The sequence below is a fragment of the Lathamus discolor genome, chromosome 3, assembly GCF_037157495.1.
Source record: "Lathamus discolor isolate bLatDis1 chromosome 3, bLatDis1.hap1, whole genome shotgun sequence".
NCBI lineage: Eukaryota > Metazoa > Chordata > Aves > Psittaciformes > Psittacidae > Lathamus > Lathamus discolor.
Genome location: NC_088886.1, coordinates 81572033 through 81590233, shown reverse-complemented (window position 1 = coordinate 81590233; position 18201 = coordinate 81572033). Strand labels below are relative to the sequence as shown.

The following is an 18201-nucleotide window of genomic DNA, read 5'->3' as shown; positions in this document are numbered from 1 at the left end:
CCCCGCTGCGGTGCCGGGGTTCAGCCGGCACTCCCGTTCCTCTCCACGGACCGGGGGATCTCTTGCCTGCGCTGCTCTCTTCCTTCAGGCTTATTCCCAAGGCCTTGTCTGCAGTTCTTTATACATACACAACTTTTTTCCATGAAGAATTCATTGCGTGTAAATAACAGTTGTGTGCATTTAAAAGCCTTGCTTCTTTAAGAGAAGTGCCAAATTACATGCATTTAAACAAGGAGTTTTAAAGCTTACTTATTTCCCCACTGCGCAGCAGTGCTCCCAGGACAGAGACATGGCTGTGTGGGGAAGGCAGAAGCCAGTGGTGTCCGAAGCTATCCATTTGTGCCACCTACTGGCCTGGCGAAAAGCATCTTTGTGTGTGCTGCTGCCTCTGACCCACTTCTGCGCCTGGATATGGGCCCTACTAAATAGCTGAAAAAGCTGCATGCCAGCAGGGTACAGGTGAAAAGCCTTTGCCATTATAAATTCCCACTTCACATGGAAGGTTACCTGCACTGACAATAAAGAGTTTTTCCTGCCTGCATTGAGAGGCTCCAAGCTAATGCTTGGGCTAGATTTATATCAGACATTCATTGCTGCATTTTATGCAACCAGCCGTATGAGTCAGCACGCCTTCGTTTCCTCTCCTGCTTCTCATGAAAGGAATAAGCCAATAGTCAGAGAAATCTGGGCATTCACATCATTCTTAAGATTTTTTTCTTTTTTTAAAGAAAGACTTTGGTGCTTTAGATAATGTAACAATTTTTTGAAGTTCTAAAACCAGTAATATTGCCTAATAAATGATGTTCAACTAGAAAGAGAGCTTCCAGGTTCCCCTTTGCTTTAAAGTACTGATTCTGCTGTCTTAAAGGGGATACTGCTACTGCAAGGAGCAAATTTTAATCTTAATTACTATCTGACTTAGAACACTGTAGCCACCATGTTTGCCAGCACGATGTGGTCTCAAGCTAATATGCTTAGATTATGAGATTGTAAATTGTTCTTAAAATCCAGTTTTATAAGAAATTTAGTTTTGATGGGCTGGAGAGGTTTTGCACAGACTACACAAGGCAGTAGTTTTGAGAAAACTACTAATAGCTCTTGGCTCCTAAACCATATATGCAGCTGGCTGCAACTTGAAGAAGCAGAGGTGAACTAAATTGGCTTCAGGTCACTGAGATTAGTTGCAGATGAGGAAATTAGAGAAGTTATAAAGCACCTTAGAATTAAGATGAGGGAAAGTAGTCTTGATGGTGACTGCAGCGGTAAGGGTGGCTTTGGGTAGAAAAGCATGTGAAAGGTATGTTTAGTCTTGTTAATAAAGCATTATTTTTATTGTGTTTTAGATTTTAAGTATGCTGTGTGTTGAGGTTTGGGTTGTCAAAGACAAGAAGTGGGAGTTTTTTTGATGTACCCCCCATAGCTTTTGTGGGCTGGATGGAACCCAGCTTTGTAAATGCTGTACAAATCTAGCTTGTATCTTGAAAAAGTAATGCATCCGCAACTAGTAGCTTAAGAAAGGAGTAAAGAGAGGTGGTGATACTGTTATTTGGTGTGTATGCAGATGTACAGGTATAGATAAGTGCATTCCAATTTATGTGTCAGCTTACAAAAATTGGTAAAACAAAGAATTACACTAGGATTTTGTACCAGAGTCTGATACTTCAGAGTTATTGCTGTACGGCTACTCTCTGCTCTTAAAACTGTTTTCTTTTGTGATGGTTAAGACAGAGTAAGTATTTGTTGCTTTCTGTTCTTTAGCATCATGTGTTGCTGCATAGCCTTTCAATGGCTTATTTTGGTGCTTTGTGAGCTGTTACTGTGAACTTGGCATGGTATGAAGATATTTGGCTTTCCTGCCTCCTAAGACTTGCCTGAGAAAGATTGTCTTTAATATTCTGCAGCTTTGCATAGCATCTGTTCTGGTTCTCTTCAAGTTTTGTTGCTTTTCTTTTTTTTCCCCTTTCCTTGTTAATTCTGAGTTGTTTTAACAGTTGTGATTAAAACTGATTCCTATGAATTTAGGTACTGTGCAGTTTCACTGTGCGTCCCTTGGTGTAACTGTCAGCTAGTGAAATGCAGCAATACAGGCAGAGAGCTCAGCTGCTTTGGTGTTAGGTGTTGTTGCAAAGGAGCATAGCACACGCTGTTAGAGGCTTTGTAGAGGTGGATGTGCTCTTCCTAGAGAGGTTTCTTTCCCCAAAGGTAGCTTGTAAGGTAAAAACCTTACCCGGTAGCATCCAGGTAAGAATCTCCTGTTTCAGTGGGGCTAACTTCTGTTGATCCATTTATTTTTATAGTAATATTGTTATTATTCTCAAGAGTGTTTTTTCTATTTCTGAGCCACTTAAAGCATACACTTACTCCAGAAGTGATCCATGCAGGAGTTGCCTGAGCTGTAGCAGAGGGGTGTTACACACTGCAATCCAAACAGCTTTAGGTCTAAATGTAATCTTTTTAAGGTGTAGGTGTTGCTTCTTGTGCAAACCTTTTGTTGTGGTTTAACCTGGACACCTCTACCTAGCTGTGCTGCGCCAATTAAAGTAGGACCTACTTTAGCAGTGATGTATCGCTAGAGGTTTGTGCAACTGCCTCCATGTATATTTGCTTAATCGCTGCAGTGATTAAAAAAAAAAATAAAACCCGTGCATAAACAGAAAAGGGAGGTTTGTTGTTAAATGTATCCTCTAGTAAAAACCTTAGCAAGCCATTACAGGCAGGTGTAATGACAGTGACTTTTGCCGCAGCTCTGCTCTCGTCACGAAGCTTATGTGACTGGGCTTCTCCGAGGCAGGACAGAAGGGCCGTGCAGACCCGTATTTCCAGTCGTTCGACCGGCTGTAACGAGCGGGGCTTACAACAACCCTATCTTCTTCACTTTGGGGCAGTGCATTTCCGCGGCCGGGCCCTTGTAGGGCGCCGGTGTCGGGCCTGGCCGCGGGGCCTCCGGCTGCATTTCCTCACCTCCGCCTGGGGAAGCGGCACCCCCGGCGCCCGGTGTCGGGGCTCGGCGAGGGGAAGCCGGACTGGCTCCGCTGGGCGGAGCGGGCGAGCCGAGCCGAGCCGCACAGGAAGGGAAGTGAGCTCAGGCTCACCGGAAATCCCGCCCGCGCCGCGGCCTGTGTTTGCGCTGCGGGCAGAGAAAGGAGCAGAGCGCTTGCCGTGGCCCAGCCGAGCCTGCAGCACGTAACGGGGCTGAGCCATGTCGGACCAGGTACGAGTGCCGCCGGCCCCCGCCGCCGGATCGCCGGGGCACCGGGGTAGCTGCTGCTGGGCGCGGGGAGGTGGCGCGGCGGCGGCGGCAGGCCCCGCAGATTCGGGGGTGCGGGTGGAGCTGCCTGCGCTCCCGCACTCCCCTTCCCCAGCTGTAGCGGGGCAGCCCCAGCCTGGCCCCGCGCTCTGTGAAGGACGCCCTGGGGCGAGCGGAGCCGCGGCCGCCCGGGGGGCGCCGGGAGGAATGTTGCCCTCGGGGAGTGTGTGTGCAGGGGGGTGCCGAGCTCCAGCCTCGGCCAAACTCTGCCTGCAGCCCGCCACCCCTCCCCCCTGTGCTTTAGTCCCCCTTTTCGTTCCGGGCGCTTCGCGAGGAGCCCGGGGCGGGCTCCAGGAGGGGGATACTCGGGGCCGGGGCTGGCGTCCGGCCGGAGCTCGGGCGGCTTCGCAGGGCTCCAGGCCGGGATCGCCGCCGGGGCAGTCCCGGCCCTGGAAACCCGGGAGTGCAGCGAGGGGTGAGCTGTGTTGCACAACATTTGTTTCGTTTCGTTTTCCGTCCCCCAGCTGCGTTGTAGGATGCTCTTGCCCCGGAGCGGGCATTGTGCGGGTTAGGCGAGACCTCCAGGTCCTCTCTTTGCCCTAGGAATGCAAAAGGAGGGGAGGAAAACCCAGGCGTACTTAGCTCAGCGTTGCTTCCCTGGATTAAACACGCTGCCCTTCACCAAGAGTGTCCTGCCTTCAATCCTTGTATATCATTATGTTCCTGTCAATTCTGACTTCTCAACAGGGACTTAAATAGTTCCTTGTACTGCAAGTTCCCGGCTTGTTTGGCATGGCATGCGTACAGTCGGTTGCTTACAACTATTGCTGTAGGCTATGTGACCTGCTGGTGGGAAATAAAAACATCGCTGCGTTTTTAATCTGTGTTCTGTTTTGCTTTATTTTTATATTGCCTTCATGTGGCAGTGTTTTCTAACTTTGTAATGACGGTTTGACTTCGGAAAAAATGTCAGTATCTACAAGTCTTTCTTGTAGTGCTGTCAAGTCAGGAATAGTACCGTTGCCAGCCAGGAAATGAAAAGTATGAAGAGACCAGGCTAAGCTTAGTACGTAGTGTCTGTTTTGAGGAATAGCCGTGATACATTACGACCGGTGAATAGAAACCATTGCCGTATATGCTGGTGGTCTTTCTCCCCGCCCCCAGCTTTCAAGCACAATGCAACTGGTGAGGCTTGTGCTGCTGCCTATGTCTGCCTGTGAGAGTGCAGCGAGGAGCACAGCTGCTGCCTGCACCCATTAGGACACGTTTCCAGTTAGTGGAATCTGTGAAAATAGCTGCGTAAAAAAAGAAAGCAAATTCTGAACTTGATTTTATAGACTGATCTTCATGTGACCCGCTCTGTAGCTGTCTGCAGTTGTGAACTAAGGCGTGTTTTAACACATAGCAGCTTTCATTAGGTAATTCCTTCTCCAGGCAAGTTCAAAACACATACATACATACTTGTTCTTTGGGACTGCTTGAAGAATGTAAAATCCAGTGTATGTGATAACCTTTTTGGATACAGATCTTCAAGGGATTTTATTAAGGACCCTGATGTCTTTACTTTTCTAATAGAGAAGCTAAATGTTATGTCATTCACTTCTGGGACACTGTACAACAACAGCTAAACAGGTGCTCAAGTAATAGTGTAACATAGGGTAACGTAGCACTATAAATCTCATTCCTCTGTTCATCAATCTTATGGGAATAATTTGATTACCAAAAATTGTGTAATGCTCACAGGGGTATCTTTTTGGCCCTGGAATAAGAAGACATAATTTGTCACCAGTTATGACAATTTTTGGTTTGCTTTTCAGTATAAATAAGGAAGCGTGCTTGATTTAGTTACCTTGTTTCCGATAGGAAATTAACTTCTATGGTAAGGAAAAATACTTGAAAGAATGGCAGACTTAAAACAAAAAAAAAAAAAGAAAATACCTGTATTCTTCATGGGATCTTACTAGCAACAAAAAGAACAGTTTTCCCCCTCCATTCAAGGCTCTCTAGCTGGTTTTGATGTAATTGAATCTAGATGATAGTATTTTTATCTGTCAATGCACTACTAATAAGCAATGCTGTAGTTTGTATGCACTTTTCCAGGCCTATAGCAAATGTAGCTGTGTTTACTGTGTTAAATGTGTTGCAGTCCTGTTCCTCTAGTAATTTTGGTTTTGTTGTTTATTTTTTTAAAAGCTTATCTAAAGTGTGCTGAGTACAGGGTGGGGTTTTTTTCAGGTTTGGACGTTATAGTTTGAGCACCTCAGAAAATTGGAGGAGGAAATTTGCAATATACTACCTTACAGTATTTGTTTCGTGGCTTCATTAGTTTCAGTAGCAATACCAGTGTGTTTCATTCAAGATGTGCTTTTTAGGGTCATGAATTTCATGTTGGTATATAAATGTGAGAGTACTAGGAGCCTCATTTTGTGCTATTTAGGAAAACTGTGGAATATGGAGCCTTTAAAACTTAAAGCATCTAATGAAAAGTTAGAACTTGGGGTACTGTGGTATTCCTGTTTGTATGATAGTCCTTTTTCTCATGTACTGTTTCATGTGATACCCTAAATACCAGTTTTTTTCACCAGTTTTCTTCACAGTGCATGTCAGTCTGGAGGCTTTGCTTGCGGATTGCTGATCCAGGATTTTGTTAGTGAATGCTTGTAGTTTAGTAACTCTGCAATCTCCTTGCTTTCTTTGTTCTTAAGTGTTTTTGTGCTGGCTTTACCATTTGGCATTGAATTGGCACAGTATAGCTCACTGACAAAATGCAGGGAGCTGTTTCAGACTTGCTGGGTCTTGTTCTGTTCCAATTTCAAATATTTTGGCTTTTTTTTTTTTTTTAAGGTTTCGGTTATTGGGATTGTCAACATTGATTTGATCTTCTCTTGAAATTACAGCTCTGTTTGCTCCTATTTCATGGGTGAGAGGTTGCTGGGGCTTTAAACAAGCATCTTTATGGTGTTAAGTTTCAAAACTCCAGATCCCTTTGCTTTTTTCTACTGTTTGCTCCTTCCCCTATGCATGTTTAGTACTAGAGCCCTCCTTCCCTGCGGGTAGGAATCAAACGTCTTATGAGTCATTGCTTTCCACTCATGCTGGCCAGAGGCACTGTCATATTAGCTATGATGATTTGTAATATCTTGTACAAGATTTATTTTGGAAAGCTCGGTAGGTAGATCTGTTACAATGCACAGAACTCTATCAACTGCTACAAATGCCTCTACTCATGAGATAATATGTTATTATGCAACTTGATTTTTATACAAAGTAAACTAAGTGATCTGAAATGTCATGTAAAGGGACAGGATGTTCTTACAAGTTCTTTCAGTGATAGCAAAGCGGGAGATAGTTTTGAAGTTACAGACTTCAGATCTATAGATATTTGAATCTCCCCAGTTCCTAGGGGCTGCCAGTCCTGCATATAAAAATTCAAACTGCTGTTTGTGCAAGATATAAGAAAAAGATGCAGATTCTTGGTTTTGTTTCTCTTTTTAGTCAGGAGTGGAAACTACTGTGTATTTTATTCCTGCAAATAAGCCCACGAGGTTAGAGTTTAGTTACGTTAGAAAGGGAAAACTTTGGTGGGCAGCACAGCTGCTGTGCTGTGGATGACTCCTTTCACACTTCAAAAGTGACTTGCTTGGAGACCTGAGTGTGTTTGGTTTCCTGAAAGCTTGAGGTCAGTTGTTGGATTTGAGCTTAAAGGGTGATGAATCAGTTCCAGTAGTCCATGTTGTGCCAGGTAGGTATTTAAAAAAAAAAAAAAAACCAAACAACAATAGTATTGAAACTGGGGTTATCCATACTAGAGCCTCTGGGTCATCCTTTTTGTCATTGCAGAAACTGAATGGATCTGGCTTGAGGCAGCGAGTCAAACTGATACAAATAGCAGGCTCCTCTCTCGTTCTTTTCTCCAGATGGATACTGATACAGATAAGGAAGGTGTTTGCAGGCTTTGCTTCTTTGCCATTCCCTGAACCTTTTTTAACATTCGAAGGAGTTGGGCATGTTTAACTTCTTTAAGGGGGAAAGGGAATCTTGGAAAGACCTGTCTGCGATTTTAATACAGAGATAGAGACATATATGGAGGGACTTAATACAGAAGGCTAGTATGTGGTTTTGGTGCTTGATCCTAAAGTTCAACCAAACAAAGGATATTTCTGTATACTCAGCAAACAGCACCTTTAGGGCTGGGAAAACTTACATGTGTTTTGCTTGTTTTGTCTACTGTGTTAAGCAGGAAGATATACAGGAAGATTTGAAGCATGATCAGCAGGGTATCCTTGTTTCTGATTACTTCACAAGATTTCATCGAGCACCATCTGGACCTGAGGCAGTGTCTGTGTAAAATTCCTTTGTGCTGCAGTGGAACATAACTGAGGCCTGATCCAGAATATGTAGTGACAGGCAAGGGATGGGGTTAGTAGTGCCTGATCTCTCACTTATCTATCAGCAGCTGACACAAAAACTTTGTCCTTGATTCATGTCTTGCAGAACACTTAAACCATTTTGCTGGGCTGTAGTGCTCAGTGCAGCAAGTGAATCAAACTTGTCTGTACAATTTTTATCCTGAAAAGATATCAAAACACTATAGTTCTTAGAACTGCAACTTTAAAGAATTGTGTTCTTAAAACAAACGTGCTGGAAGGAAGCTATTACTTAATGTTGTTGTGTTGCCATAGAAAAGATGGTGACAGACCATCCTTTTTAAAGTAGTGGCTGCTGTTGGTGCAATAGACTGAAAAATGTTTGTTTGGTTCACTCTCTTTACACTGACAGGGTGTCACAAATGCTTAGTCTCCTTGTGGTGTTCTTTTATCTGTCAAATATCTGACCTTCTTGGTACACTTCCTGTATTTCTTTTTTGCTGTCTGCTTGTTGACTAGGAGTTAGTGGTATAAGACCATGCTTATCATTTTCGCATCTCTTATGTTCTTCACAGTGTTTCTCTTCCGCCATTAAACAAACTTCACAGACGGGGTAGCCTTTTCATAATACTATGATGCAATTATTTTCACACAGAGAAAGAAAGGAAGAAGGTGCCTTCCATAGTCTGACTAATAAAGAGGATGACAGCTGTCATACTGTCCTGTGAAAATAACAAAGTGTTGAATTGATTTTTTTTTTTTTTAATGTTTTTCCTTCAGGAAGCAAAACCTTCAGCTGAGGACTTGGGAGATAAGAAAGAAGGGGAATACATTAAACTCAAAGTCATTGGGCAGGTGAGTTTTTACATAATTACTTGTTGATATTTGTTGGAGGTATGAGGTTTTGTATTGTAAAAATGAACAAATGAAAGTTGGTATTTTCAGTTCATTGTGGATCCTCCACCGCTGTAAACTACTGATCAATTGCCAGTAAGATGTGTTAGTATACTCTCTGTGATAGTTTGGTTGTTTTGTGGGGTTTTTTGTTGTTTTGTTTGTTTGGGTTTGTGATGTTTTGTTTTCTTAAAGCTTGAGTAATTTATCCTTACAACTCAGGATTTGGTCAATCTGATCCCAGTCTTACAACAAGGGGACCTGATACATTGAGGGATTAATTTATCTAAGGGTATGAATGAAACATGTTGCAAAATTGATAAACTAAGGCCTTCAGAGTTCATGGAGTACACTAAGCATGAGGTCAACTTTCTTGGACAGGGATAGGAAGGGGATTCTGTTTGATGCTGGCAGATGATAATGGTGGATTATAAATCTGAATTCATGTTGTGTTGGAATGTGAATGCTGAGATCCTTTTTGGACAGAAGTCCTCCTGTGCAAAGAACCCTTGTAGCTTAGATGACTCAGTATTGTTTGTTGGAGTATTAGCATGATTGCTGTGCTATTTTTACTGGGGACAGATGACTTCAAATAAGACTAACTCAAACTAGCTTACCTGTTGCTGCTTTAATCAGCAATGAGAACACATTCAAAAGCTGAATGTGATCCACATGCTTTTTGCACAGAATGTCTTGCAGAGTGTTTTATCTGTAGCCATTTTCACAGTTGTAGTTATTCGTATCTTATAGCTGGCAGGAAGGACTATAGAATGAGACCTAAGATTTCTCCTTAGGTTAATGGTGTGTTGCCAAGACTGCCTCCATCCTAACTTCTAGGTAATTACTCTAATTCAATGAGTTTTTGTATGTATTTTGAGGTGCAAGCTTTAACTTGTCTATTTTGGAATCTTCGAGCAGAAGTCCCCTGCATATGTATGTTTGTGTTTCATAAGTACATCAGCTGGGTAAAGATGGAAGCACAGACTGAACCATAAATGTTTTTTTATACTTGTAAATCAAAAACCTCCACAGTGAGCCTAAGGCTATACTATGCCATCTGTTTTAAAATGGAGCTTTCTGTGGAAGTGTATGATGAATTTAGTGACTGATAAGTCATCCTGGAGGTTCATGTTATGATGTACTGAGGTATACATAATGATAGTTAAGCTGCATTTTGTGTTAATTTTACATAAGTTTTTCTTAATGGAAGTCTTAAAATCAGCATCGATAAAATAAGCAATTACTACAAAGAGAATAACTTTGTTCTTTCCTGTTCTTAGGACAGCAGTGAAATTCACTTCAAGGTGAAAATGACAACACACCTCAAGAAACTCAAAGAATCATACTGTCAAAGACAGGTTTGTGAAACAATGCCACTGTCTTTAAAAGAGAATTAAAAAGCCAAGCACTTTAGCTTTACTTTTCTCACTGTTCTTTCAAATAAAGACATTTGTTGAGACAGTCAAGCTATTGTCTAGTTACCAGGAAAAAAAAAAGGTATCTGGCAGTACAAATACAGTGGGTCTCCTCATTTCTGCTGACAAGTAAAGGTATTTCTATTTAAGATAGTTGTGAATTTTGTTGTAAGTTACTGTTTGAAAACATGTGGTGGCTGTTCAGAACATGCAGAAGTTACGTTTTAAAATGCCTGGGCATGCATTTGTATTTCCTGTAAAATCTCCCATCTCCATGTGAAATTCCCCTAAAGCTGTAGAATACTGCAGTTCAGGATGAGAGCTGCTTTAGGCAGTGTTACATCCATTGATATGGTAATTGATTAACACTAGCTGTTATGCCTGAAATTAAAGGAATCTGCAACATTAATTGTGAATGTAGGTAAATAGTAACTACTGTTATGGAACAAAATTAGATCTCCAGATTCAGCGGAGATATTGTGGATTCACTGCTGCTATTTCCAGGAGCCCTGGCCTAGTTTACCTCCAGCTTTGGGGATAGATGCCTTGTGTGGCTTAAAAACTAATATTTTGGGATTTTTCTTAATACCTTAAATCATGTTGAACTTTTCAGTTGAAGTCTTTTGTAGACTGGGTTATTTATTCTGTGTTCTTGAAATAGGAGGAAAGAAAGGATTAAACACCAAGTATCTTTGTAGCCGAATCTAAATGATTAAAATTGTGATTAACTTGAAAAACTTGCAAACTTGAAGTATGTTCTTGGAAATAATGAATGCAGTAGTCTCACTGACTGATGAATATGCTTATGTGGAATTCTTTTTTAAGGAAGAAATAATTGTTCGAATGAGCACAGGTGTATCTATCTCTGTTCTGAGTTCTGGAGAGTCTGTGATTTCCTTCATGAGTAGTCAGTATGGTTTTTGGTGTGGAATAGCCTTTCTCTGGTAAAGGAACCATGAACATGGCCAGAGGGGAATGTTGAAACAGTGTGAAGAGCTATTCTTTCCTGTGAGTTTTTCTGTCTAGTTATTTGCAAGCAGTGCTCCTGAAATCTAACTGATGCACAAGACTGGTCATATTCCACTTGCATTTGTTTTGTTCACAACCTGAAAGAGAAGAAAAAGATGTGTTTGCCTCTTCTGTTGAGATGAAGTATGGTATTGTGCCGTAACACAGGCACACTGTACCACAGACATGCACCAAGTTGATTTACGGTTGGGATGCTCCTTTCTCCTTGTTTGAATCTCGTTCCTTTTTCTCTCTCTCAGCTCTGCTCTTTCTTGTTCCCAGTGTAGAGTTTTTGCAGAACTGATAATGGCAGAGGTTTCTATTCCTTTCTGTGGTGATAAAAGATTGGGAATGCAAGGATAGGGGTTCATGAAGTAAACGTCATGTTCCCCCTCTTGTCTTAGCATCTTTAATACGGCTGATGTGCAGTTCAGAAAAGACTGGGCCTTCATGTATGATGTCTTGGAAAGGAGGGTGTAATTATAAATAAACAAAGATGGTGGGGGGAAGCCAAGTAAAATTCCAAGTTGTTGAGATAGAACTCCAGTGAGACTTTGGAATAAACACATTTTTCAGCACAATGATGCTCCCTGAGTCACTTTCTAGTTTACGTGGTTGCAACAGAATAGCTGAGCTCTCTGTGTAACAGGAACTAACACTTTCTTTTTTTGACTTTCACATGGGTTGCTTTTATTAAAAATGTTTTTCTTGTAAATCCATACAAGTTTCAGTAAGTTTTGTTCTTTTTTCTTGTACATCTGTTCCTTTTTTTAGGGTGTTCCAATGAATTCACTCAGGTTCCTTTTCGAGGGTCAGAGAATTACTGATAATCATACCCCCAAGGAGGTGAGTTTCTTCCTAGAATAAGTGCTACATAGTTCCCTGGAGGAACTAAATACCAAACTGGTTAGTTGCTCTGTTCTGCTAGACTGTTAACCAGAATTAAAGTGTTTCTTTAAATATAGCCAACTTTGTTGACTGTATTTAGTCAAATATACTCTGACTATATTCGTCTAACCTAGGATCTTTAATAAGGTCAGTACAAAAGATTGGTTAGACCTTCATGTGTAATCTTGTCTCAGAATGGGGGGGTATAGTCACTGCTTATCAGAGAGAAAGGAAAAAAGACTTCAGGGAATTTCCCAGTTGTTGAGCTAGAACTTCAGTGTGACTTTGGAATAAATATGTATTTAATTCACATTTATTAGATCAAAGTGTAAATAAACAGAAAACTGATTACTTCTGCTGTCTAGTGACTGCCACCAATTGTTATGACAAAGCAGGAAGAAAGGCTTATAATAATGACCTCCTGAAAAATCAAACTTGTGTACCATGAAATTGAACAAGTCACTCTCTTCAAGAGAGCAGTCATAACCAGGCTTTGAGTTGCAAACTGTAGGTCTTAGCTGTTTTGTTGAGCTAGTGGTGTGCTATATATAATTCATGTGGCTGTACAGCTCATGCATTCACTGTGATGATGGTTATGTTCCTGTGCATCTGTTGCCTGAGAAGAAGGGGTTTAGGGAAAGGTAAAGCTAGCCACTTCCAGGCTGATGTGTACTGCTCCACAAGTGGATTTTGACTTCATTATGAGGGTTTTTCTTCGACTGATACAAGGCTGAAGGAAAAGGACTAAAATTGTGAGTGTTGCCTAGTGAGATGGCGACTGAAATTTTTTTAACCCCTTTGAATTATGATGGAACAGAGGAACAAACCGTTGTATAACTTGTCTAGGACCTGCTCTGAATTCAGTACACCAGATTTATAACAATTATATACTGTTTTTTTCTGTTCCTACAGCTGGGGATGGAGGAGGAAGATGTGATTGAAGTTTATCAGGAACAGACGGGGGGTCACTCAACAATTTAGATCCTTCTGTTTGTTTTCTTCCCCCTTAATCCTTTTTTATTTTTAAATAATAGTTCTTTTGTAATGTGGTGTTCAACACTGAATTGAAACTGGCACCCCATCTCTGGGAGTTTATTTTCAAGCGTCTGGTATTTTGAATTCTCGTGCTCATTATACACTATTGTTTCTGTTTTCATTGTGCTGAACTTCTGTGATCCAGCTGCAGCCTTGCTCCCCTCTTCCCTTCTGCCCTCCCCTTTAGAAATACACGTACACACATGCATTTGTATGTTCACTAGGTTCGTGCATTTCAGGCACGAAGGCTGTAAGATCTGCCAGGTGGGCGAGTGTTCTTAATGACTTCTGTATCTGCCCTGAAGTTTTGATGTGTGACTGTTTCACTCCTGGACTATAACTTTCAGTGCGAGATGAAGTTTTTCAGAGAACTAAACTGTGGAGAAATTGTGTATCCATAACTCAGAGCTATTTTGCTTAAATTGTGCTGATGGCCCAATGAAGATTACCAAGTTGGAAATGGAAAAGCTAGAACTGTTGTCATCTGTACCTTGCTCCAGAGATGGCTTTGCTGAAGACATAAAATTGAAAACCCTAATGATTCTTAAATCTTACCAGAAGAGCCCAGAAGCATTTTAACTTCATATAGCAATTAGTACACGCAGGTATTCGTGCAGGAATGTTCACAGCAGACAACCGGTGTTACTTTGACACTCTTGTTTGTACCTTTTGGCCTGGGACGTGGGTTTTGAATGGACATTGTCTGTACCAGCTTCATTTAAAATAAACAAGAAAAACAATTTTATAAACAACTTGTATTTTCTTTTCAAGTGTTTGGAAACGAGCCAAATGATAGGAAGGTATAATTAGGGCATGCTTTTCCAGTAACTATATGCTGAAACCAGGGAAAAAATGTGCCCTTTAAATATACCTCATTTAAAAAAAAAAAAACCAACAGCCCAATAACTTTTTTCTGGTTGCCCCAGTGAAATACTTGATCTGCTTGGTTTGCAGGTGACTATTTGAGACTACCTGTGTGTTTTTCTTGTTAGAGAATATTCACATACAGCTACATAGAACTTCATGCACTAAAGTTAAAGTGAAAATGCAGCTTGGAAGGAAATACGAAGATGGTTTTTAATGTCTACATTTCATATGATCATGGTACCATTATGTCTATGATGGATGACAAGGAAAAGTTATAGTTCATCAGGCATCATGAGGGTCGATTTCATGTTCTGGCTAGTTGCAGGTTCTAAATGGTCAGTTTGAGAACATGTTACTGGTTATGAAAGCTGAGATGGAAGGTTGTGGGCAGAGTGTGGGGAGAAGACTTCTGCACTGCCCCTGCTTCAGCTTCTCTGCAGATAAATAGGATTCATGTATGGCTTGGTAAACCAAGTTCACTATGAATTCCAGCTTCATTTAAAGATGCATTTTAGTGCTGGCATACTTGGAAGAAATTGCATATTTTGAATGATCACCTTTTGCTGTAAAGCTAGAAATGCATTTTCTTTCATGCTTGTGGTTTGTGTCCTCTTTCTGATTTAGTAATACTTTTGTACACATAGTTGCACTAAGCAATTTTTTTAAAGATTAAAATTTTTGTTTACAAAATATCAGAATATGGGGTTTTATTGAAGTATTTGATGTAATTCAATTCTTAGGGGGAAGAGGGATTTCTCCTGGGATGTAGAACAACATGGCTTCTTTGCCCTTTTTTCCAGTATTCTTTTAGAATCGTAAGTACATTTGCTTCAGAATACCAGAAATAAAACTGATTCCTATCAGTTCATCTTCTAATTTTAATTTGTATAATGCTCTTGGTAAACAAATTCCCATTATTGCCCTTCAGCAAGTTGGGGTCTGAGGCTCTGGGGATGGTAGCTTACTTGGGTCACTCTGGAAGCTGAAGGTGGAGCTGAGAACTGAGTCCAGATCCCATGGGTGTGATGCTTGTACTCTAGTTCCTGCACCAACTGTCTTTGCTTCTTACTGTTCGCTTTCCTATTCCAAATCTGTTTTAATATGCTCATTTATATCAGCTTTCTAGTTGAAGCACTGCACTTGGTTCTCTTGAGACTATGGAGGAGGGTTTCCTGCAGAGATTGAAGCTCAAGGCAAAGAATTCTTTGTAACCTTGTCCTAAAATACATCTCTCTATAGAGTGGATAAGGTACCCGTGACAAACTGATTTGACCTCTTTCTCAGACTTGTGAAGCCTCAGACATGAAGCTAGTGCCTCAATGGAGCTGCTGGTCTAGAGCAATGTCTGCATTGTTATAACTTGATGGAACAGTAATAAGAGGAAAACTCTACTCTGCCTGAAAGGTTAGTATTGAGAGTTTCATGTAAAATGAGAAGATACATGTGCTACACAGATGCACTAGTACCTTTCTTAAGGAATATCATTTTTGGAAGTTGTACATTTAAACCTGAGTTTTGAACTCAAGACAGACTTGAGTTTTCTTCATTTCTCTGGAAGATCTACTACTTTTTAAAGATTTCTTTCTGAGAAGAGTAGAATTTCTAAATCACTCTTAGCTTTGAAGCATGCCGGCAAGTCAGGTTAGCCTTCATATGTTGGAGAAAACCAGAAAAGATTCTTTTTCTCCTGCAATTTGTTTACATGCTTGCCTACATATTGGAAGAACTGAGCTCAGCTGTTCATGGGTGGTTTTAAGTGTTTAAGAAAAATGGTGGGAGAATGAAACCATCTTCACTGAGTCAGTTATGCGGTGGAAGGTGGAAGCTAGTATTTTAGTTCTAATTTTGAAATTGGTATTTTTAGTATTGAGTACAGTGGCATATAAAAGCTGTATTGATAAGTGCTTTACAAAATTATCAGTCTCAACAGATTTTCTTAAAGCTGCTATGTTTAAAGGATTTCTGTATTCTTTTAAGTATAAATATGTCTACATGGTCATCAACTAAAGATTTTGAAATTAAATGTGTGAATTGTCAGGATTTGAACTTCAGTTAGGGTGTCAGATGATGCTAAAACTCAGTCTGTCACAAATTTTGACTACCCATGTGTTATTTCAGAAGCACTATAACTGTATGCTACTTTTTAGCTTTTCCTACTTTAAATTGAAGCTAGTTTTAAGAATACAATGCAAAAATGTCTGTCCTGATCTATACATCTTTGGTATGCACTTCTTAATTGCTATTTGCGTAAACTTTCTTAAATGAGAAAATCAGCTTCTGAGAGTAATTAATACAGAGGACTGTAGGAATTGTGCAAGTTGGAAGTAATGTAAACCAGTTTGGGTTTTGCTTTTAGAATCAGAACTTAATGCATACTTAATTTGATGAAGTTCAGCTTCAATTTAAAGACTGCAAAAATTGATTTCACCACAGGAGACTCTCTACAGGAACTGCAATATGAACTGAATCTACAATGTTACACTTTCTTATGTTAGATAACATTAAAGAAGCAGAAAATAAACCTACTTTGCAAGGAAGAAAATTTCCTTGTAGTTTCTCTGTTGTTGTCTTATTGTTGAATCTGAAATCTAGCCTTTTACTTAAACAGTGGTATGTTTATTTCAGTTTCTTGGTTTGGAGAATTCTCCCAAAAGTCAGCACTGAGGTCTTTATATCTCTTATAAATTGATAGATGCATTATTTCCTCTCAGCACAAAATAGACCAAGGAATTTGTACTGTGGCACCTCTAGCTCTGTCTAGATTTACTTCTACTGGCTCATAAAACATGAATGCTTGCTTTTACTTGTGGTCGATAGGATATATGCACAGACGACTGGTGTAGTCTGGGGAAAACGGCTTTCTGAATGGGAATAGCACGTATCCTGAAAAGGAATGTTGTTCCTCCCTTGAATCCAGTTGGTATCTTGAGTTAGTCTGCAGTTGAAAGAGCTCACTGCAATGACCCATTCCAGGCATTCATTTATTCTTTCGTAGTTTTCAGGCCTAGCTTTTCAAGCAGCTGAAAATAATAAAGCACCCATGGTAGGTGAAGAGCATCTTGAGTGTGTTCTACTCTGGTAGCTTCTATTAGTAGTGCTAGTTGGAACTGCAGAGGTTGTTCTAGATCTGTTCTTTGCCTGTAAACGGTTTAAAAGCAGATTGTGGACGCAGGACAGGCTTCCTTCCTGGTTCAGAAAGCTGGCACTTTGTCTTGAAAGCTACACACTGGGTGGTCTTATCACTGGTTCACCTCTGGTTTCTTTGACTTTGCCACAATGTATACAGTGCCTTCTGAGGCAGGGAGGCTGGACTTCCCCCAGGGCTTGGCTTTAAGCAATGTTTGGAATGGGCTGGGGAAGAGGATGTTGGCTTATGCATTTGGGGCAGCTTGTTCTCCTGCCATAACAGCAAGCAGGAGATAGTTGCTAGTGCTCAGCTGTAGGTACCTACATATCCTCTTATCCCTGGTAGTGTTTTGTGGCTCACAAATTGATCTAGGCTTCCTTTAAGAAGGTCTGTTATGCTCTTTGCAATGTTTTAGTATGTGGTATGCAGACTCCTGCGTCCTGTGTTCCTTTAAGAAGGTCTGTTCCTTTTAGAAGTTCTGTAAGACCTTTTCAGAAGGCTTCCTTTAAGAAGGTCTTTTATGCTCTTTGCAATGTTTTAGTATGTGGTATGCAGGCTCCTGGGTCCTGTGTTCTGAGGTGCTGGTAGGAGTGAGTCCTGGAGGCATGCTATGCTGGAATCTGCTGTGATGGACTGTGTAAAAGTAATCATAGTTTCAGGTATGTGGGGAAATCTAGTTGGGCTTCTTTCTGTAGTGTAATTGGATGTTAAAAGCTAAAGTAGTAAAAAAACACAGATGGGATATATGTGAATTGCTGATGGAATTTTGGGAAACATTGTAAAACTGGTTAAATAGCAGAAGAACTGCATTATGTCTTGGAGTTTGAATTGAAGGCAACTAACTGCTGAGGCACCAGTGCTACTCTTCAATGTTAACTGCACTGATAGAACTCCTAACTACAGAGTGTTTTGTATAGGCAGGCACTGGGTGTTAAACGTGTATTATTACTGAGAAAAAAATAACTTCACTCTGATTAATAGCTAGATACCTGATTAAAACCTGTGCTTGTTGTTTGGCTTCCTCTAGAGTCAGTCCAGCATCTTCCTCTTTATTTACTCCTCAGCCTCGTATCTTGTCTTCTACCGGTTTCTTCTTTCATACTCCAGGCACTCTTCTGTGTTTTTCTGCCTCTTAGAAACAGATCACCAACAACTATTAGTTGCTCACGTACTTCCTATTTAGGAAAATTTTTTTTCATCAATTACCAATAGAAAGAAATTACTATTACAATACTGATGTTACAAGTTTTGTCTCAAATGCATGAGTTTATCTTAAATTGTAATTAGAGTTTTAAAAATCTGTTTGTCATTTAGGTTTTCAAGTCTTTTTGTGCAACTATTTGTTAGAAGTAC

General features: G+C 40.6%; 1 protein-coding gene across 1 annotated transcript; it reads left to right on the top strand.

The window, feature by feature from the left end:
- The first annotated feature begins 3074 nt into the window (after positions 1-3074).
- On the top strand, positions 3075-13606 carry SUMO1 (small ubiquitin like modifier 1). The gene is made up of 5 exons (XM_065670072.1): positions 3075-3211; positions 8395-8469; positions 9789-9866; positions 11706-11777; positions 12732-13606. Exons 1-5 carry the CDS (start codon positions 3200-3202, stop codon positions 12798-12800), a joined length of 306 nt encoding a protein of 101 aa, XP_065526144.1. The 5' UTR covers positions 3075-3199; the 3' UTR covers positions 12801-13606.
- The last annotated feature ends 4595 nt before the right edge of the window (positions 13607-18201 follow it).

Coding starts and splice junctions, on each gene's coding strand:
- SUMO1 (XM_065670072.1), top strand. Junction 8,470..9,788: donor AACTCAAAGTCATTGGGCAG/GTGAGTTTTTAC, acceptor TCCTGTTCTTAG/GACAGCAGTGAAATTCACTT. Junction 9,867..11,705: donor AATCATACTGTCAAAGACAG/GTTTGTGAAACA, acceptor TCCTTTTTTTAG/GGTGTTCCAATGAATTCACT.